General features: G+C 46.0%; 7 protein-coding genes across 10 annotated transcripts; 3 read left to right on the top strand and 4 right to left on the bottom strand.

Moving 5' to 3' along the window:
- Positions 1-181: 181 nt before the first annotated feature.
- LOC105457608 (exosome complex component RRP40) lies at positions 182-1656 on the bottom strand. Its single transcript, XM_011702379.1, has 2 exons — positions 1438-1656; positions 182-969 (listed from the first exon to the last, which is right to left on the bottom strand). The coding sequence occupies exons 1-2, from the start codon at positions 1641-1643 to the stop codon at positions 450-452; spliced, it is 726 nt and encodes a 241-aa protein (XP_011700681.1). The 5' UTR covers positions 1644-1656; the 3' UTR covers positions 182-449.
- A 496-nt stretch (positions 1657-2152) lies between these two features.
- On the top strand, positions 2153-2999 carry LOC105457607 (coiled-coil-helix-coiled-coil-helix domain-containing protein 7). The gene is made up of 3 exons (XM_011702378.1): positions 2153-2276; positions 2525-2623; positions 2719-2999. Exons 1-3 carry the CDS (start codon positions 2175-2177, stop codon positions 2818-2820), a joined length of 303 nt encoding a protein of 100 aa, XP_011700680.1. The 5' UTR covers positions 2153-2174; the 3' UTR covers positions 2821-2999.
- Positions 3000-3679: 680 nt separating this feature from the next.
- Positions 3680-7145, bottom strand: LOC105457606 (ethanolaminephosphotransferase 1-like). The gene is made up of 8 exons (XM_011702377.1): positions 6997-7145; positions 6607-6675; positions 6260-6452; positions 5677-5939; positions 5397-5554; positions 4902-5082; positions 4598-4774; positions 3680-4408 (listed from the first exon to the last, which is right to left on the bottom strand). The coding sequence occupies exons 1-8, from the start codon at positions 7066-7068 to the stop codon at positions 4346-4348; spliced, it is 1176 nt and encodes a 391-aa protein (XP_011700679.1). The 5' UTR covers positions 7069-7145; the 3' UTR covers positions 3680-4345.
- Positions 7146-7916: 771 nt separating this feature from the next.
- On the top strand, positions 7917-10940 carry LOC105457603 (CUE domain-containing protein 1). Its single transcript, XM_011702374.1, has 5 exons — positions 7917-8369; positions 8461-8622; positions 8720-9101; positions 9185-9268; positions 9363-10940. The coding sequence occupies exons 1-5, from the start codon at positions 8325-8327 to the stop codon at positions 9497-9499; spliced, it is 810 nt and encodes a 269-aa protein (XP_011700676.1). The 5' UTR covers positions 7917-8324; the 3' UTR covers positions 9500-10940.
- Positions 9935-15069, bottom strand: LOC105457604 (WASH complex subunit 7). Its single transcript, XM_011702375.1, has 3 exons — positions 14698-15069; positions 12264-14526; positions 9935-12149 (listed from the first exon to the last, which is right to left on the bottom strand). The coding sequence occupies exons 2-3, from the start codon at positions 14507-14509 to the stop codon at positions 11126-11128; spliced, it is 3270 nt and encodes a 1089-aa protein (XP_011700677.1). The 5' UTR covers positions 14510-14526; positions 14698-15069; the 3' UTR covers positions 9935-11125.
- An 80-nt stretch (positions 15070-15149) lies between these two features.
- LOC105457602 (60S ribosomal protein L23a) lies at positions 15150-17075 on the bottom strand. The gene is made up of 4 exons (XM_011702373.1): positions 16977-17075; positions 16164-16459; positions 15549-15676; positions 15150-15435 (listed from the first exon to the last, which is right to left on the bottom strand). Exons 1-4 carry the CDS (start codon positions 17008-17010, stop codon positions 15174-15176), a joined length of 720 nt encoding a protein of 239 aa, XP_011700675.1. The 5' UTR covers positions 17011-17075; the 3' UTR covers positions 15150-15173.
- Positions 17076-17111: 36 nt separating this feature from the next.
- LOC105457600 (ras-related protein Rab-34) lies at positions 17112-19476 on the top strand. Of its 4 annotated transcripts, none has more exons than XM_011702371.1 (9): positions 17112-17182; positions 17449-17517; positions 17664-18044; positions 18146-18312; positions 18441-18542; positions 18631-18695; positions 18779-18909; positions 19004-19214; positions 19330-19476. In XM_011702371.1, exons 3-9 carry the CDS (start codon positions 17982-17984, stop codon positions 19398-19400), a joined length of 810 nt encoding a protein of 269 aa, XP_011700673.1. In that variant the 5' UTR covers positions 17112-17182; positions 17449-17517; positions 17664-17981; the 3' UTR covers positions 19401-19476. The 4 variants fall into 4 exon arrangements, with proteins under 4 accessions (XP_011700673.1, XP_011700674.1, XP_011700672.1 ...); XM_011702370.1 differs by having other exon boundaries at positions 17126-17182; positions 17446-17517; XM_011702372.1 differs by lacking the exon at positions 17449-17517 and having other exon boundaries at positions 17115-17182.
- Positions 19477-19576: the final 100 nt, after the last annotated feature.

Raw genomic sequence — 19576 nt, 5'->3', positions numbered from 1 at the left:
TATCGTTCCGCGCTATAATATCTTGTATGTACAATCATGTGTGTACTCGCCGCTATGTACATCCTATAACTAGCACCTTCCAGCGATTATTTAGTGAAGACCTATATAGCTTTAGTTCACACGATCGTCAAGATGGTTGTCACAATGGTTGTCTCAATCTATAATAGTCCTACACATAAAGTATCAATTATAAGGAAACTTCCAGATTTATTTACAGAATTTATTACAAATATTGATACAATAAATGTAACTGTCATTGATAAACAGCGAGTGGTCGTTATTTTGCATGCTAGGGTGGGCACTGACTTCAAAATACATTTGCGTTAATCTTAAGACAAAATTCTAATTTCTTTCCAGCTTTATTTGGGAAAAAAAAAACGTCGAACCGTCGACGCCGAAACCTTTTCCCATTGACAATCCAAGACAAATTCTCGATGTCTAACGTGACGTTACGCCACGAGAAGCAAGATCTTCTCGATTCTGGCACAGAGTTTCTGCATTTCACCGGGCACCGTGTACTCCGCCGCCAGGATGGCGTTCGCCACGGCGATCGTCTCCTGTACCGACCGCGCCTTGATCCACACCCTGCCGTTCATCCCGGCGGCGAGTTCGTACGCCTGATTCCGGCCGAGCAGCCGGAACAGCGGGCACTCCGGATTGAGCAGCTTCCGCACGAGGGTCAGCGAGCAGGTGAACATCATGCCGTCGGAGCTCAGCACCCCGAGATCGTTCTCCTTGCCCTGGGAGTCCACGCACACCAATTCCGGCTCCATGTCCTTGCTGGCGACCAACAGCTTGGCGTACACCAGATCGCCGATCTGCACGTCGGGCCGGTTCTTCTTCGTGGCGCCCTCGAAGGCGAGGTAGGACAGCGTCGCCTGGTCGCTCGCGCCGATGTCCACCTTGTAAATGTCACCGCTCTTCTGCGTCACTATACCGACCACGTTCTCGCCCCGGCTGGGAATGTATCTGCGCGCGGAATAAAAGAATAGTTCAAGATGGATCAACCGCGATTAGCGTCTCCAAAGAAAAAACATCTCAATTAAATTATTGAATTTGATTAAAGTCACATTTTTTTATTGCAGACGCAGTATCGACCGAATCAGATCGAATTATATGCGCGTTTGGCGAGGAATAAAGGAATCAAACTTATTATATTTGATTCTGAATATTTGAATATAAAGGAATTTTGTGTAATTTATGATTTTATATTAATGAATGGAGCCGTGATGTATGTATGTAAGGAATCGCTTCCTCTCTCATTTTCATCTCGATTCAACAGGATCGCCGCGAGAAAAAAGACTTGTGTCTTATCGGAAATTGAAATCTTATCAGAGTATATCTGTTTTTTTTTCAACGAGAGAGAAACGATACCGGTGCCCGTATTGGTGTCACGATTCCGCAGCACGTCCGAGCGCGGACGAGGACGTTCCGTACCGTTTCTGGTAGCTGTCCACGTAGTAGACGGCCGGCTCGCGTTTCCTCAGGACACCCGCCTTGCAGACGAGCACGGCGTCGCCCTCGCGGCGCAGCCCGGGTCCCAGGATCACGATCTCCTTGTCGTTTCTCTTTTCCTTCTTGACTGGCGCGACGTTTCTCACACTGTCGCCCGGCATCACCACGTCGCCCACGTCGACCTCCATCCCGGAGGGGAAAGAAAAGTCTCTCTCTCTCTCTCTCTCAGCTTCTTATTTCATTCGCGCGATCGTTCCGAGTTCTTCCTCGAAGCTCCGCCGCGCGTTCGGATAACCTCAAGACCGCCGCGGCGCGCGACCACGTGCGGCCGGTCTCGAGCAACGCGTGGTCGTCGTCATCGCACGTGTCAGGAACGTCAGGCGACTAGAATTACAGTTTCAACCTGAGTTTCACAGTTGAAATAAACCCCGTGTTTGTTTTGTATTCTTATCGAGAATAAAATGCTCACGAGTCTCTTGGATACGCTTAGATACACACATAAAAGGCAGACCTCTCCTCCCGTCTCGCTGATTCTCGCCTGCACTTTCTGTACTTAAAATGAGACAGCTGATGCAGACTCGGGTACTCGGGATGAAAGAAGAAGCGAGAGATCCGAGCGCGGAAAGTGCAGGTGAAACGAAGAGATTTTACGCAGCTGTTCCCGGCGGCCGTCGAACATCTGATCTCCGGATCACTTCCCTCAGTCTTGTGTCGACGAGATGGATAGACGAGGAGATTCGCGTGAGGCTACGGAACGAGCAGATGTGACGAGCGGGCGCACCTTACGACGTAATCAAGAAGTGGACAATCCCTGTTACAAGGTATAGACATCGAAAACTATTCGCGAACGTCAGTCACGCAAACGCAAGTTTTGTGCAAGTCCGCACTTTTCGATACCTACTCCTTTTTACAGCAATGTTGTCATTGCCTCGGGGAGAGCCGGGGAGGAAAGGCGTAGGCTAGGAAAATGTAGATGAAAAGAAAAGAAAATGCCGTCGAACGTGCCAGAGCCCGCGTCTGCAGGCTCTAAGTCTGTCCGTTAACACGTTGCGTTTTCTCAACTTTCCAGGAGCACCTCCTGTCCCTGAGGTGCCTCGATTCCAACCAGAAGAACCACAACGTGTGCGAGCCGTATTTCTACAATTACAAGAACTGTAAAAGCTTCTGGGTAATTCTCCTTCCCTGCGAATCTACACAAAAATTCACGCCCGTAAGAAATGATTGATCCCCCCCAATGGGACATATTGTTTCTCCCTTTTACAGGCTTCCGTGCAGAGCGAACGCAGGTCGAAAGGCATCAAGCCGCATCTGCCGCCTCTGGAGGAGCGCGCCAAGATAAAGGCCGACTACCTGAACTCTGGATAGCGATAGATATCAGCACGACTCTTGCTTTGTAAAAATATCTTTTATTCCGTGATATTTTCTACATCGGTTGTTTTTCCACCCGCGATATTACACCCGTAATCTATATTACGCATGTATATAGTCCAACAAAGTATTTGTATATAAGCTTGAATTATATTAAATCTAACGTCGGAAAGAAACTGATTACATCTTTCGCTATTACCATTTCTAAATTTGTTCTTTTTCGGTACATCTTAACGCATTTTACTTTTACACATATACTTGGAAAACATATCACTCTGTTTTATATATATATGTATATATATATATATACCTACAGCTGTGATCGAAAACTGTGAGTTTTTTTTTGAACGGAGGAGAGAAAATAAGCTAAATATCGATGTGTTGTTGCTGCAACACTACGGTGCCATTTGTAGCGCACTTTACAATGCGACTTACGCGAAAAATCAACACATACACGATACAATTGTTTGTACATATACATATCTTAACGCAAATGTACACACTCGATGCAGTTAGACGCACTCGATCCTCTCTCTTACTCGACGACACATTGGCATCCGTATTCAGAACGCGCTGACAACGACGTTAGAGCGCCAACACACTATATAGTCTACGTTTCGGTTTGTTCATAGATTCTCAGAAAAGCACGCATTTATCGATAGAAGCGCGTTCCGAGTACGGATCTCCATTATCTTTTACTTAAATGCAACTTGAAGTACTACAACACATACATTGTTCTAGAATTAAAGGAAAAAAAAATATATATATATATATAAACTGCCAATAATTTATACACATTTTCAAAACGCTAAAAAGAAAGAGAGAAGGAAAAACGAAAAGAAAAAAAAAGAGGAAAAAAAGATAAGATAGATACAATATTATTAGTACAATTGATTAATAACGTCCGAGGGACGATACATGTCACAAACGAAGAGGTGCATTTTTAGCTTACTGCTCAATGAATGAGCTCGGCAGCATTCAAAGAAAAAGTATTTGTACACACATGTCATATGTAAGCGGAATACCACGATTGAGAGAACGTTTATGGACGTACCGCTGCTCTTGGAGATAAAAGCATTGACGCGGATAAGGTATATCACAGTAAAACAGTTCAAACCGTTCGTTTTTTTTTCCGGGGCAATTTTGTTACTGCGATATACGGGAATAGACGCGCGCGACCCAGCAGGCACTATATAGTCTCTTTGAATATGTGGAATAAAGTGGCGCTATCAAATATATCTCTGCGAGCAGCATTACTATTTCGTATTTTCGCGTGAATGGCGAGTGTTTCTTCGTGAAGGACGTGATTTCTAGGAATATCCCTTATTTTTTTTTTCCCCAACAAGTGTGTTTTGCCATATGATATATAAGTTAATTCCTCGTGATTAATTTTAATTTTAAATCCGTGCGTGTATGTGTGTGCCAGATCTCTTCTCCCTGCTTGCTTTTCCGATCTTTTTATCGATCTTCTTTTTTTTTAAAACTTGTCTCTTCGTTCTTAACATGCATCGTCGGCAAGTAGTCATTCGGAATGATCTTTTATGGAGAACGTCTGAATACGGAAGTGCCGGCACATTTGACGTACCTGTAATATACAAAATCCGACGACGTTACCGTAAGTGCCTCGTAAATTATAAAAATATAAGTAACACTTATAATTGTAGGTATCTCTCCAAATATATGTAAGGCAATACATTAATATCATAACGTTAATATCAATATATCTATATGTGTATAAAATTATAATTACGATCATAACATTTCGTAAACTTACCACACAAGTCCCGTAATGAATATGTGCCACCAAGGCCACTATGGAGACTAAATACATAATTTCCAAGTCTACGCTGGGCAAGATAAACGAGAAAACGGCGGCGACCGCAATCGGCAACAGTAACCACGGCAATATCTCGCATCTAGTATTACTCATTTGAGATACGATTAATCGACACTGCGACATATAAATATACTTAATGAATATTATGAATACTAACATACTGATAAAAAGAATAAATTAATATTAATAAAATATTAATATTAATATTAATAAAAAGATTAAATAAATATATATATCTTACGCATATATTGGAGAAAATAGTGCCGATGACAAAGTATATTATTCTCGGATCCTTTTCTAGTATATTGTTCGGAGAGCGCATTATCCAGACCGTGGAAATTATGAAGAATAGAACTAAAGGCACCAAGGGCCTTATAGCCTCTGGAAATGTCCGCATTTTGCCGGTCTTATCTCTATAGGATCTGCAACACAATAAAAAAAATTATGTTAAATATAGTAAAACAGTTCACTATAATTAATTTTTTTTTCAAGTTTTAATCATATAAGTATTGACGAAAAAAAGTACTTTTTATGTTAAATTATATCTGTTTCTCTCGTTCTTTTTTTTAAAAAACTTTATTAACTATATTTTATTTTTAGAATAACTAATTATAGAATAACTAATAATACTTATCCTTAATAGAAATTTCGAAATCATTTCGTTTTTAGATATTATCGAAATCACCGATAATAATTACAAAAATTGTATTTACCGTGACAATAAAACGTCACTCACTTGTATATGTTCCACAGAACGACTGGTAGATTGGACACGAGCGCGCTAACGTAAAACAACATTTCGAACATTATTCCCGCCGATATACCACCCGGTAATTCGAATTTCCAGGCTTCGTGTCCACCTATGCTGGTAAGTGTAAATACAATGACAGTTGCCTAAAAAAAAAAATCAAATCGAAAAATTGTAAATCAATTAAAATCTGATAAATCGATGAAAATCAATTGGTAACATAAAAAAAATATATATATTTTTACATAAATCGTTCGAGCGAACTTACTAGCATGGAAGCATCGTATCCCCAGGGAAGAAACAGTACGCCCGTGTTATACTTCTCCCAATGACTTAGGTAGAAATTAATAAATACGTTCCACAGTATGAAGTACATTCGCAACGGCGAGACGCTGTGATCCGTCCTGCCGAAGACCGAGTACATGCACACCGTGATCAACATGGCAGTCCAACTGTCTAAACCATGGTCAAACAGTTCCCCCAAGGGGCCGGACGTTTGTGTGCGTCTTGCCTGCTTTCCATCTATCCCGTCTGCAATATATACATAATGGTTATAAGTGAAATTAAGTTATTGCTGTCAATTGACCTCAATGAGATTTATACATACATCTTTCTCAATAAAATTATTACTTTCTAAATTCCATTGCTTAATTTAAATTTATGGATTGTTTAATTTTATTTGAGTTCATGTACATCTCTACTTCAAACTCAAAAGACAGATTCCATAATTTTGTGAAATGAATATTATCTCAATTATCATCTATGCATATAATATATATCTATACACTTTGCACCTATCAACTCCTACATGTTAATATTAAAACTGTATATCAAGCACCAGAGGCACGTACCAAGCGTATATGCCATAAAAATGTTAAAAGCAGCCACTGCAAAGACCCATCGTGATATCGGAGGGTGTTCCGGCTTATCGTCGCTGGACGCAAAGAAGTAGTAGTCGTAAATCGCAAATAGCATGAAGTTTAGCACGGTAAAAAGGAATCCCGAGAAAGTTAGTACGTTTGGAGCAACCCACTTTGGACAGTACTAAAACAAGACAAATTATCTCTGTGTTTATTCTATAATATAAAAATACTATATAAAGAAGAGACATTTTGTTCTACTTGTAGCGCTACGAAATACACCACTAAAAGTAATCTTAACATAATCAATTGCGTCACGACTGAAGCACGGAAATTACCTGTACCACTTTGTTCCAAAAGGGATGCATAACATACACGCTCAGGGGACTCGTGTCCAGGGAGCTATACTGAAATCAGAATAGTCGAAATAAGTGACGCAGCCGAACGTTGAGAACGTGTTGTTCAAATTTATTTGCGAATAAAATTGTACGTTATTTTATATACGTTGAGAAAAATTGCAATATAAGTAAAGTATTCTCGTCGTGATTCATCGCGAGTTATATATATATATACACACACACACACATGCTATAATTGCGTATACATCACAGAACGTTATCACATTAACACACGTGATACATAGATACAATCACGATTTCGTCAAATCAATATTTTCCTGCACGTACGAAAAGTGTATGCACGCGCTGTCAAAAGTCGGAGCGCCTCACCTTGTAGCTCTCGAACCCGGTGAGATGCTCCTCCGTCAGGTACTCCACCTCGAACTTCAGCTTGCGATACATTTTCGGGATCTCTAGAATCTTCGAATGCCACTCTATTATCAGAAATCTGACGTTGCACTTCTCGAGAGAAAAACGTGTAACCGCGCGTGTTCGCGCGACCGACGACGGGGGAGAGGCACGCCGGGCCCCGCTCCGCGCACTCGAGGGGGATCCTCTGTGATCCGCGCGAGGATGATCCACGCTCTCCTTATTTGTACCGCATGCAAAATCGTCTGTCGCGCCGACTCATCGTGGCGTCGATCATCGCGGTCGGGTGGCACTCCGCTAGTCCGCTCCCGTACACTCCCGCTTTTCTCACGCCGTCGAAGATCACGAGATTCTTAGCCTCCTCACGAGGATGAGTCTCCGAGTGATTTCCGCCCGCGCGCACGTTCGTCCGACGGTTCCTCCGGACCGAGTCAAAGTCTCGCCGAGATCGCGCACAGCCGTGGGCGCGACGCGGCGCGTATTACGCGTGTATTACGTATGCACGCGCGTATCGGACGATCCCGGCATGTCGTCGCCCATTGTCACCCCACGGGGGGCTGCACCGCGCACGCAAGCAAGCACCACGCACGCACGCACGCACCGCACGGCCGCACGCCAATGAATGCGCGACGTGCGTTCTTCGCGTAGGAGAGAGGAACGCGGCCAGCAGCCGGTTGATCGTCCCGTTCCCCCCGGTTCCCCGTCGTCATCAACGTTCGTCCCCGTCCCACGTATATATATGTATATGTATACGATCGTCCGCGCGCTGACCGCGCCTGCTGCTTGATCGACCGGGACGGGGGAGAAGACTCGCGGCGAAGACGTATCTTAACGACTGCTGCGGAGGTTGAGACTGCAGATTTGTCGCGAGTGCCCACAGTCGATCATGCACAAATCTGCCCGCGACTTGGGGGCGACGCGCAGTGGCGCCGCGAGCGATGGCCAATCACGAATACATACACCCCCGATTACGCGATCAGCGGTGGTGAGCGATCTGGAGCCTCCGTAGTTCTGGTTTCGCGAGGGCCGAAGAAACAAGGCCGAGAGCGGGTGCAGATTTTGACAGTTGACATCTTCGCCGGTGCTCCTGACCACGTCCCCCCCCCCCGACGCACGTATGTCCGTATGATGACGTAAGCCGGCACCGGCGTTGTACTCCAAACACGCGCTGCGCGCCCGATTGAATCCGTTTGAAAGGATGACACCGTGCTAATTCCACCGATTCACCATCGTATACATACGTGAAGGAGCGAACGACGCAAGGACCGGTGGTTACGCAGGCATGGGTGATGCTCTCGCTGCTGTCACTTCTTGAAAAGCGTAAACGGATCATTGTACGTATTTGTGTGCACGCATACGTGCGTGCGTGCGTGCGCTTAATGTATGCATAAAATCATGTTAATGATCGTCACTCCGATTTGTCAGCTCCGTCGCTCCAGAAACATCGCCATGGCCTCCGCCACGGAGCAGCAGCAGCAGCAGCAACAGCAGCAGCAGCAGCAGCAGCAACAGACGACGCTGGAGTTCTACCAGGCGATGGCCGATTTTAAGAACATGTTTCCGCAAATGGACGACGACGTGATAGAGGTGGGAGAATTGTCGACTGCAGGATCCTGCCTACCGACCACGTCGTTTTGTTTCCAGGAATACGTTTGCTTGATTCTATTGCGTGCTGCCTTTGCAGGCTGTGCTGAGATCCAATCAGGGAGCCGTGGACACCACGATCGACCAACTGCTCACCATGAGCACCGACAACGAGAACGAGAAGATCAGGAGCGAGCTGGAGCAGAAGGAGGAGCTACCGAGCACGACGGCGAAGTCGCCCAGGAGAGACCTTAGCAAATCGTTAAAAAGCAGCGTTCAAAAGTGGCAGCCTCCGCTACTGGGACCGTTGCCGGACACCTTTCTGAGGCTGCCCCAGCATGCGTCCGACGACGGCATCGACCCGGCGTATTCGCAGGAGAACTCCATGCTGGAGGACGAGAGGATCGCTATGTTTCTGCAGAACGAGGAGTTCATGGCGGAGCTCCGTTGGAACGAGGACTTCCTGTCCACGTTGGAGAACGGTAAAGAATTGAGGAGGAGGCTTCGCGGGCAAGCAAGCGTAGCTCGAGAGAGAAAATTGAACGTTTTCCTCTTTCTCTTGTAGACTCGAAGCTGGAGAAGAGCGGCAGCCAGACCGGTCACGACGACGAGGATCTGTTCAAAGAAAGACTGAAAAATATGGGCAAACGTAAGTGCAAGTGGAAGATGATCCTGTTCTAATCAAAATCCATGTACACGCGGCTCGTTTGTTTTCTCTAACGATGTACCCACTCTTTTTGCAGTATCCCGACGTAAATTCGCGCAACTTACGAAGGTGTTCACTCGCAGCAAGAAACGCGGCGGCAGGCAGTTGTTACCACCGACGGCTTCTTGCGACGATCTCCTGGACCCGGAAGAATCATCCAAGCCACAATCCTAAGGAGAGATCTGTACACCCGATCCCGCTGGAATATTTGCCCTTGGTCTCTGCCGTCGTCGTGAGGACGGCAAAATTCAACGGCGTTTGCAGCTTGATGTAATTTAGATGTCGTACGTCGCGGAAAAGAAGCATATCTATATGCCGAGAATTTACGAGAGACGAGATAACTAACGTCAGGGTCGTGTATGATATAAGTTAATTAGCGATTCAGGTTTCTAGCTCACACTTGACGGCTGGCAATTAGCTGCGGAGATAATGGAATTGCAAGGTTAGTGAGGAAAAACGGAAAGACTCACCGGGAACGAAGTGAGTATCGAGTATAAAACGCTTGAGGGGAAAACACGATAAAAAAAAAAATTATCAAAAAATCCGTATCTCGGTAATTATACAGATATACGTAGGGATTAATTAATCTTAAAGCATTAATCAATCTTAGTGCGTTAATTAATCTTAATGTATTTTCTAGTAAGGATGCAGACAGATCTGTTTCTGGTAAAAATTCAGTGTGATATTTTACGATGTTATAAACGTAAATTTTATTTTATTAGATTTTATATTTTGTTGTGACGTACGTTGCTCGCGATTATTATTGCGTATTATTGCGTATAATCGTTCGAAGACTGACACAAGAAAGTTTCGCAGAAATCTATCGAGCGGCAGTCTCGGTAGAGTTTTATCATTGAAAAAAAAAAAAAAAGATAAATTCAAATTAAGAACGAATCGTCATCGTTTCGCTTAAGCGTGGCGATTAAAACAGATAAAATTTTTATTGTACGCAAAGTACGCGACGCGCGTTTGCTTTCTAGCATATACGGCTACGAAAGTAATTTATGTTGTGTATATATATATATATATGTCTATGTGCATCGTACGCCGATAGTGCGTTAATAATGTTAATTAGGCACAATAGTTTGTTGAAAATTTTAAAAAAGCGCAACATCGATTCGGATTGGGAAGAAAATGTGAAAATCCGATTCTCTTTTGAAAATTTGATTCTCGAGAAGACGGAGATCTGGCCCGGCGAGATAAATAATTGATTCGTCGAAGAAAAAAAAATGGATGAAGGCTTACGTTATATTCATACGAAATTTGCATTATTGTAGATAATTTTTCAATGTCTCATTGAAGCGTTCGCTATTAGTTCGGTGTTGCGATGAGTGAGTCAAATTCAAAATTTGAGACATTACACATTTGTTAAGACGCCTTCATGCATTTATCCTTTCGATTCTACTTGCGACCGCGAGTGGCAATTGCACCTCTTTTAGACATAAAAACCTAGTCATTCTGTCTAGCCATTATTTATTGAACAGAGCTCTGATATTGTAACGATATTGTGAATGTAGAAAATATTTATAAAAAAACCGATCGTAGACAGTCTTAAGTAATTTACAACATGCTATGACGACAAACACGTTATGAGAATAAATCGGAAGAGATGCTGGAATAAGAGATTATATTTATTCAAAATTTTTTCGTTCGTCTAATTATTCAAAAATTAGGGACGAAATAGTTTCGAAGCACAGCATCGTGACCTTGTGCCGACCATTTTTCTCCTGATAATCAAAATCGGCTTGGATGGTCCAAGAACACAGTAGCGAAATATCAAAATGAGCAGATTGTCTTGCGTTACGTATCAGGTTGCTTGAAGAACACCCTGGCACCGGAGAGACTGTAGTACAACAGTTGGAACTCGGCGTTTCTCTCGGTGAGACGTTGGAGCGTGAGCGCTCTGGTTTGCTGGAGCTTCTCGTCGCCGTGATCGTCCTTGCGCTCGGCGGCGAGCCTCTCCTGGGCGACGTGCTGCTCCACCGTCTTGAACCAATGGAGACCGTCCAGCTCGGCGCTCTGGTCGAGCAGCGCGTTGATGTAGGCGATACCCATGGCAAAGCCGTCGTCGGTGAAAGCCGCGCCGGTCTGGTTCTTCTTGAACATCTTCTCCTTGTTGGATACGGAATTGTCGACGAAGCTGAGCGTCAGCGGCGGCACGATGACGTAGAACTGCTGCAGGTGGTAGGACTTGGCGTCGCGGAACGCCGACGCGAACACGTCGACCAGCAGCTTGAAGTACTGAATACCCTCGGTGAAGTTGCGCACCAGATCGGCGATGTCGTTCTCCAGCCGTCTGGCCGCGGCCTGCGTCGTGGCGCTGTAATTCAGTCCGCGACAGAGCGATTCGAACGGCACCGTTTTCTCGATATCCGGCAAGAAGGACACCGCGTTAGAGCTGGCGTGGAGGCCGCCGGAACGGATCAGCCGCACGTAGCCGAGTGCGTTGCCGATCTGCGTGATCAACTGACGAAATTGATCGAGGTAACTCAGCCCGTCGGCGGTCATCCCCAGTTTCCGGATACCCTTTTGGAATTTCTCCGCACGTTCGTACGTGTACGGAGCGGCGCCCGCTTCCCGTTGCGCCCGGACGAACCTGATGTCGCGCATCAGTCGCGACTTGATGTGCTCGTCGAAGAGGAATTGCGAGAAGGTGTGCAGTTTCACGCGCAGAAACTGGTAAACGAAATTCACCGTGGTGCTCATGATACCGGTACCGTGGGTACGAATTGAATTGGCGATATGCCGGATGCCGATGGTGTTTAGATGCTTGTTGCCGCTGCTGTGTTCCACGAACGTTTGCGTGTTCAGGTTGTATAGGTACCTGCAACGAGACGATATAAAAAAAAAATACATTGATTAATTTCTAAATTATAAATTATATTTTATAATTATGAAAAAATTCTTATGCAATTCTATTTAATTCAATTCTGATTACCTGGAAACGAACACGTGGATATTGCGCATAATCTCTAGAGCGTCCAGGCCCTGTTCGAGAGTCTGCGTCGGCAAATGGTCCTGCACCGTGTCCAGGCCCATTTTATAGCTGGCCAACGCGTGCATCGTCCGATAGGTTCTCCAATCGTGCAGGGCCACTGTCGTCAGATTGTAAAACATATCGTCCAGATAATGTTCGACGAATCTCTTGGTGCAGACCATGCTCTCGGCCAAGGGCAACGGCAAGATTCGCACCACCCTGCTACCGTCTTTCGCGCCGATGTTGAAGGGATTCGTGGAATCCAGTTTGAGATGAGCGTGCACGTGCAGCCGTAGACTAGTCTCGATCTCGTGGCAGGCCGGTTTCAGTACACTCTTCACCAGGCTCTCGCGGAGTTCCGCGATGCGTTTCATCCTCAGCTCGGCGAACTCCTGCTCGCTCACGGCGCTGTTGAAGGCGGCGAACAGATGTGCGACGTGGTTGACGCCGGCGTTGCCGTCGACGACCGAGGAGAGGTAGGCGGGCAGCACGTTCTGATGGTGCAGCAGCAGCGAGTAGTCGCCGTATTCGTCGACCAGCTCGTACAGCTCGGCCACGGCGTCGTAATTATCCAGGAGAAATCGCAGTTTCACCACGTCCTCCTCGCGGAAGGTGTCGGTCAGCTGGGTGGCGCACGCCAGGGCGCAACGCACTATCAGCCGTCTGTCCGCGCTCGCCGGACCGCCTATCAGCCGCATACTCAGCCCTATCAGCGACAGCGCGTCCAACCGTTTCCTGCTGTAACTCTTGTCTCTTTGCACGAGAGCCTTGCGCGCCGTCTCCAGCATGACCAGCATGTAGTAAGCCAGGTACTGCAACACCTGCGCCTGCGACTGCACCACGACCGGGCCGAGCGCGTAGAACGTCGTCTGCAGGGACTTCTGCAGCTCCACGAGTCTGCAGATCAGCTGCACCGTGCCGCGGCTCATCGGCCGCGACAGCGAGGCGTGCAGATTCGTCACGAACGCGACGGTCTCGCGCATCTGCGCCAGCAGTGCCAGCAAATCCGTCAGCAGCGTACGCTTCTGCCCGATGTCCGACACCTGGAGATTGGTCCTCGTGAGGATGCTCTGCATCTCCACGCACCAGGTCGTCCCCCGCTGCACCAGACCGCTCACCGCGACCGACAGTCTTTGCGTCCTCGCCTGCAGAATCTTCTCGCCCACTTGCGGGCTCACCGCGCCGCCGCCGCCGGTTTCCTTCGGCACGACGTTGCCGAGGAACTTGCTGGGTACCCACATCACGTTCCCCACCAACGTGACCGCGTAGAATCTCTTGTTGGCCTCCAGCACCCTCTTGATCAGCTTCCTGTCGCAAGCGCCGAACAGCTTTATCACCACGGCGACGCCGACGTTGACCCTTATCCAGTTCTTGTTCAACGCGGCGTAGTCGTTGGACTTGCTCTCCACATCCGTGATCATGTTCTTCAGATAACTGACGATCTGCTCGCTCATGACCGCGCCCTTGTTCACGTCCATCACGTGCTCGATCGCCTTCAGAAACGTATTCCTCCGCAGCAACTTCTCCTGCAGATCCTTGAGCAGATGATCGAACGTCTCCAGTTTCGTCTTGTCGACGCCGAACTGCGACGGGTTGTGCATCATGGAGCGCACGTGCATCCTGTACTTCTTCCACTGATCCAGTATCGCCGGCTGAGCGTCGACGATCTCGTCGAGAGTCACGAGTATCACGAACAGATCTACGAAGCCCTCGAGCAGAACGGGCAAGTAGATCTCGTGGACGGCGCCGGATAGACTTGCCAACTGTTGCGTGGTCAGGTGCACGACGGCTGACATTCTATTGGTGAATACGGACAGGTCCAGGAGATCCGACAGGAGTTTCGTCACACCGTCGACGAGATCGTCGTCCATGCACCTCTCCCCGTGGGCGAAGAGCTTCGCGTAAAAGCCAGCGGCTTCCACCTTCAGTAGTCTGATTTCCCTGCACGTTCCCGCGATCGCCGCCAGCAGCTTGGACAGAACCTTATTCTCCATCTCCACCAGGGAGAGGATGCCAATGTCCTCCGTTGTTTTGTAAACCAGACGCAGTGGACCCTCTATGATGTATTCCAACGTCGAGTCACCCTTCCAGGACTTCTCCACCAGATTCTCAAAGAACTCCCCGTACTTCCGCAGGTGCATAGCACCCGCGGCCTTGTAGATGCTCTCATCCTTCTTGGAGTTCCACTGGGTCGGTGCCTCTATCATTTTTTTACTTATCAAACCTGCGACACCGGCAATTTGTGGTAATTATCGGAGGCACTCTAATTACAAACTTTTTATGATTAATACACGTATCATAAATTTATAGAAATATGAATTTATAAACATACTAAAATTCTCCTTCTCTTTTTATTTCTCTCAATAAAATTTATTTGATATACAATATAACTCACCTTATCTATCATATACATATATTTATACTTTTTTATATTATTTATTTTACGCATGTAAATTTAACAATCATCAACATTGCTCTGTTTCTACATAGTATCTGATCCATTGTTGTTTTTCTTTCCAACATCAGCTCACACACACCCCACAATCAGCTGTCATTGGCATATACTCGATCAGGCGGTTTATCATTACGTCCTACTGTTCGCGATAGATGGCAATTCAAGAGAGTACCGACAGCTGATATTTCTCACTCAGTTGGTTAAATATCGCGAACGTATAGTTAATACATAATATATAATAGCGATGAAAAAATCAGTCTCTAATTTGTGCCATTCGAATGTTGTTCGTAAAATTTTTTATCATCTCAAACGAGGATTGCGAAGTAACAAGTAAATAATTTTGTCCGTATCGATATTTCGTTTTTATTATATCAGTACAAGACGTTATTTTATTTTTAAACAAAGCGAAATAGAAATTATATGATGCCGATTTTGTTGGCGACATCGAGCGCGTCGTAGTCGCGCGTCAGGCGCACGTACGCCTTCTTCCTGCCGTCCGGCCTCATCAAAGTGTTCACCTTCGCTACGTCGACGTCGTAGAGCTTCTTGATCGACGCCTTGATGTGATACTTGTTGGCGCGGTCGTGCACGATGAAGACCAAGGTGTTGTTGTCCTCGATTTTCTTCATCGCCGCTTCCGTCGTCAACGGGAATTTTATGATGTTAAACGCGTCCATGCTGAAATACACAAGTCGCAGGGATGCAACAATTTCTCGAAAGACAATCCATACATACACACGTTTATTTTAGAATTTCGAGCTGAATTCATTCGAAGAAATTCAAAGCCTCACCGATTTCTGTTCGGCACAGACTTGCGCGGATATTTAGGATTTCTCGGCGGCCTGAAAGTCTTGGGCCTGTGGAAGTGAACGGACGTCCTGATCTTCCGCACCCTCGAGCCATGAACTCCCTTCAGGATCTGTGAAGCAAGAAATATGACTGTTAGATCCACAATATCTAATAGCGCTCACGCACAGCGTGTTCTTCGATTGCTCAGCACTGTGTTAAAAGTTATTTTCACGGAAAATCAAAGAGATTCCCACACTTGAATTCATCATGGAAAGGTGATTCGCTTAAAAATACCAGCAAGATAAATGTTTGGTAAAATTTCTGTTTCAAGGTACCTTTTAGTTTCAAGTACTGTGTTAAAAGTTATTTTCATGGAAAATCAAAGAGATTCTCACATTCGAATTCGTCATGGAAAGGTGATTTGCTTAAAAATACTAGCGAGACAGATGTTTGGTAAAATTTCTGTTTCAAGGTACCTTTTAGTTTCAAGTACTGTGTTAAAAGTTATTTTCACGGAAAATCAAAGAGATTCTCACATTCGAATTCGTTCATGGAAAGGTGATTCGCTTAAAAATACTAGCGAGACAGATGTTTGGTAAAATCTCTATCTCAAGTACCTTCTTCTGGGCCTTGAGGGCCTTCTGAAGCGGAGCCGCTGGCTTTCCGCCCTTCGGGGTCTTCTTCGCGGCCTGCACATTCTTCTTCGGCTTGCTGATCAACGGCTTGCTGGCGAGCTTGAGCACGGGCTTGGCCGCGGGCTTGGCAGCCGGTTTGGCGGCGGCCGCCGGTTTGGCAGCCGCCGGCTTCTTCGCCGCCGCAGGCTTCGCCGCGGGCTTCGTCACCTTCGAGGTGGACGCCGCTGTGGCTGGCTTCTTCTCCGCCTTCTTCTCGGTCTTCTTCTCCGCAGGCTTACCTACGAATGCGAGAGCGATACAGAACACAACTGGATTGGCAATCGCGATTGTCGTGTGTAGTCGTTCACGAATTAACGTCTCGTCGGAAAGAACGAGCGTCGAAAGTGTGTCCCGAATTTGCGTTACCCTCAAGAATACCAGCAGGCGAAATCTGTACTTCCACTCTCCGGGTTCGCCAGTTTACCTTTGTAGGTTATGGTACGCGCGAATGCTACATCAGACGAAACCGCTGCCGAACGTGTCGCGTGGCGGGCACGATTCGCGGAGAAAAGTCGGATAGAATCACCCCGTGGAACGTTCCTTCGAAGATTGTCGTCGCCGTCGTAAACGCAACGTTGGAAAACGTGCGCCCGTTCGACCACATGGTCACAGAAACCGCGCTTCCCGATCCGCGCGCGACATCATTCCAACGTCGATACATTATATTACATTAATCGACGAGGTGCCAAAAAAGGTCTTTCATCTCAGAAACGCGCACTCGAGGGAACGAACGTCACGAATCACTCGCAAACCTACCTGCCTTCTCCGTGGGCTTCGGTTTCGGAGCCATTTTTGCTGGAAAGGAACGTCAATCCGTGCAGGCGGAAGCGTGGATCCCGTCCGGCACGATCCGACTACTACGCTAGTTGTTGATCGACGAAAAAAGAAGAGGGCGACACCGACTTAATTCCGGATCGATTGGCGACTGATTTAACCGCGGTGGAATCATTAGAATCATTAGAGTAAGCTTTTTTCCGATTTACGTGACTCACTGTCGCTGATTTAATTTTCCACACAAAAAATTAGTGAATTTCCATCTTAACGGAATAACAACTGGATTAAAATTGATTATTTGCTCGTTATTGTCAACAATATAAAATTTGAATTAGGTTATAAAGACGATTTGAGCTCGTCTTTGACCAAATTTTATTAATGTTAATAACTATATAGATTACTTGATATTTAAGTTGCCAATTAAAAGCTAATTGGAAATTAATTCAATCAGCAGAATTTTCTGAAGCAAAAAAACTCCGAATTTGTCGTCTCTGCAATCTGATGGAGATCAAATTCGGACGCGGTATGTATAAAGAGATTAATTTTGTTTGTCCCCGTGAATGAGAAAAATAATTTTACGATAAGTACCGGCGATGTTTTTCAATTATTTTTGTCGTACTGGATAAAAATAAATTGCTCACGCAATTCTAACGCAATAATTTATTCCAGGCATGATACACACACGTTATTTTCCACATACAATTACGCGCCCGTATACGAGTCTCCCCTATGCACGTGTCACAAGCGAACACCTGCCGCAGCAACCAATGTTTTTTGTTTACCAACTCGAGTGCGGAATCAATCGTGTACGTCCCTACTCCACACCGCGGCGGACGCCCATCAGTCTCTCATGGACAGTGTTCAATAACATCGTACGAAAAAAAAAGTATCAACAACATGCGACGCAAAACTTACAGCTACGCATTTGCAATGAAAAAGCGTGTCCTTGCTTCGCTTTCTTGAGCGTTTGATTTCGAAAGGAGCGATATGTTGGAAACGCGCTCCGCGATTTACAAAATGATGAAGAAAGAGGCACACGATGAGAGGCAGGTAAACAAAACTCGTCCGAATTAATTTTGACCCTCAAACAAATAAATCTAGTCTCTCTCTCTCTCTCTCTCTCTCTGATTTTCGCCTTTCACCAATTATAGATAACCGATTGGCCGCCACCGTTCTCGTCCGAGGCCACGCCGTACAACGAGAGTGATTTCGGCAGCTTGGTCAGACGTACTTGCGAGAGCAAGAGCTTGACTCTCCGTATCTCCAAGGTGATCGTCATCGGCGACGTCGCCGTCGGCAAGACATCGCTGGTGAATCGGTAATGGTTCGGCAATGCTCATTTATATTGTTGTTTAAGTACGAAATTGAAAAATTATTTCTTTCGCGATCTAAAAAAAAAAAAACTCGGAACGATAAGACGAATTACCGCACGTCGCTTTGTCGCAGCTTCTGCCACAGGCTCTTCGATAACAATTACAAGGCCACCATCGGCGTGGACTTCGAAGTGGAGCGATTCGACATCCTCGGCGTGCCTTTTCACTTGCAAATGTAATGAAGCCCGATATCAAGCATATTCGTGGTTATATATATATTTACAAGCATGCAGAACTATAATATATATTATTCGAACTTGCAGATGGGATACCGCGGGGCAGGAAAGATTCAAGTGCATAGCGGCGTCTTATTATCGCGGCGCTAATGGTGAAAATCCCTCCTTTCGTGCACAATCTTCATCTATATACGTATACCTATTTTGCATTTTTTTTACAAACATTTCATTTCAGTAATTATGGTCGTTTTCGACCTGGGGAACCTGATGTCGCTGTTGCACTGCCAGCAATGGTTGAACGAGGCGAGCCGCAGCAACATTGGTCATCATCACATTTTTCTAGTCGGCGCTAAGAAAGACTCATTAGTGAGTAATATTTATTAATTATATATAAGTATTGTGTATCCTGCTGTTGTCTTTATTATATACTAATCGCTCCTTCTTTCGGGAAACCGCCCAGTCTCACCCGGTGTACGAGATAATCGAGAAACGAGCGGTCGAGGCGGCGAGGAGGATGCGGGCGGAATATTGGGCGGTCTCGTCGAGAACGGGCAACGGGGTGTCCGAATTGTTCACGCGGGTCGCCGCGCTCTCCTTTCACGCGATGGCCCTGCGGGAGATGCAGAGCCTGAAGCTCGAGCCGATCAACATCGGCTTGGCGACGACAATCAGTGAGTAGAAATCTGAAAATCAACACGGATTCGACAAGCTATAGAAAATGTATAGGAGCTCCTGGTAATCACAAAGTAAAGACAAATGATCGATCGGTACTCTATTTTTTTCCAGCATTGAAGGGGCATTCGAGGACCGAGATGAAGCGACACAGACCGCCGAAATGCTCCAGATGCCCGACGTGACGGCGGAATTTTATAAATATGATGAAATATGATAAATAACGAACGACAAGAAATAGGAAAGGGAGTAAATAAAAACGGTCAGTGAACAAACAACAACGTGCGCTCGCATGCTGACTATAACCATCAAGAATTTCGATTCTTTTCGGTTATTCTACAGCCGGAATAGGGTAGCTGAC

Source organism: Wasmannia auropunctata, unplaced genomic scaffold, assembly GCF_000956235.1.
Source record: "Wasmannia auropunctata unplaced genomic scaffold, wasmannia.A_1.0 LD335200.1, whole genome shotgun sequence".
NCBI lineage: Eukaryota > Metazoa > Arthropoda > Insecta > Hymenoptera > Formicidae > Wasmannia > Wasmannia auropunctata.
This window is presented reverse-complemented; position numbering and strand designations above follow the sequence as displayed.

Excerpts from the sequence above, each read along its gene's own strand:
- LOC105457604 (XM_011702375.1), bottom strand. The coding sequence starts at position 14,509 with ATGATAGAGGCACCGACCCAGTGGAACTCCAAGAAGGATGAGAGCATC. Across the intron at positions 12,150-12,263 it reads ATCCACGTGTTCGTTTCCAG|GTACCTATACAACCTGAACA; the intron begins GTAATCAGAATT and ends GTCTCGTTGCAG.
- LOC105457600 (XM_011702371.1), top strand. The coding sequence starts at position 17,982 with ATGTTGGAAACGCGCTCCGCGATTTACAAAATGATGAAGAAAGAGGCA. Across the intron at positions 18,543-18,630 it reads GTGCCTTTTCACTTGCAAAT|ATGGGATACCGCGGGGCAGG; the intron begins GTAATGAAGCCC and ends TCGAACTTGCAG. Across the intron at positions 18,910-19,003 it reads GCGCTAAGAAAGACTCATTA|TCTCACCCGGTGTACGAGAT; the intron begins GTGAGTAATATT and ends GAAACCGCCCAG.
- LOC105457607 (XM_011702378.1), top strand. The coding sequence starts at position 2,175 with ATGGATAGACGAGGAGATTCGCGTGAGGCTACGGAACGAGCAGATGTG. Across the intron at positions 2,277-2,524 it reads TGGACAATCCCTGTTACAAG|GAGCACCTCCTGTCCCTGAG; the intron begins GTATAGACATCG and ends TCAACTTTCCAG. Across the intron at positions 2,624-2,718 it reads AGAACTGTAAAAGCTTCTGG|GCTTCCGTGCAGAGCGAACG; the intron begins GTAATTCTCCTT and ends TCCCTTTTACAG.
- LOC105457608 (XM_011702379.1), bottom strand. The coding sequence starts at position 1,643 with ATGGAGGTCGACGTGGGCGACGTGGTGATGCCGGGCGACAGTGTGAGA. Across the intron at positions 970-1,437 it reads GTGGACAGCTACCAGAAACG|ATACATTCCCAGCCGGGGCG; the intron begins GTACGGAACGTC and ends TTCCGCGCGCAG.
- LOC105457602 (XM_011702373.1), bottom strand. The coding sequence starts at position 17,010 with ATGGCTCCGAAACCGAAGCCCACGGAGAAGGCAG. Across the intron at positions 15,677-16,163 it reads CCCTCAAGGCCCAGAAGAAG|ATCCTGAAGGGAGTTCATGG; the intron begins GTACTTGAGATA and ends CTTGCTTCACAG. Across the intron at positions 15,436-15,548 it reads TCTGTGCCGAACAGAAATCG|CATGGACGCGTTTAACATCA; the intron begins GTGAGGCTTTGA and ends TGTGTATTTCAG.
- LOC105457606 (XM_011702377.1), bottom strand. The coding sequence starts at position 7,068 with ATGTATCGCAAGCTGAAGTTCGAGGTGGAGTACCTGACGGAGGAGCAT. Across the intron at positions 5,940-6,259 it reads TTTTATGGCATATACGCTTG|ACGGGATAGATGGAAAGCAG; the intron begins GTACGTGCCTCT and ends TATATATTGCAG. Across the intron at positions 5,555-5,676 it reads GATACGATGCTTCCATGCTA|GCAACTGTCATTGTATTTAC; the intron begins GTAAGTTCGCTC and ends TTTTTTTTTTAG.
- LOC105457603 (XM_011702374.1), top strand. The coding sequence starts at position 8,325 with ATGCTCTCGCTGCTGTCACTTCTTGAAAAGCGTAAACGGATCATT. Across the intron at positions 8,370-8,460 it reads AAAAGCGTAAACGGATCATT|CTCCGTCGCTCCAGAAACAT; the intron begins GTACGTATTTGT and ends CCGATTTGTCAG. Across the intron at positions 8,623-8,719 it reads TGGACGACGACGTGATAGAG|GCTGTGCTGAGATCCAATCA; the intron begins GTGGGAGAATTG and ends CTGCCTTTGCAG.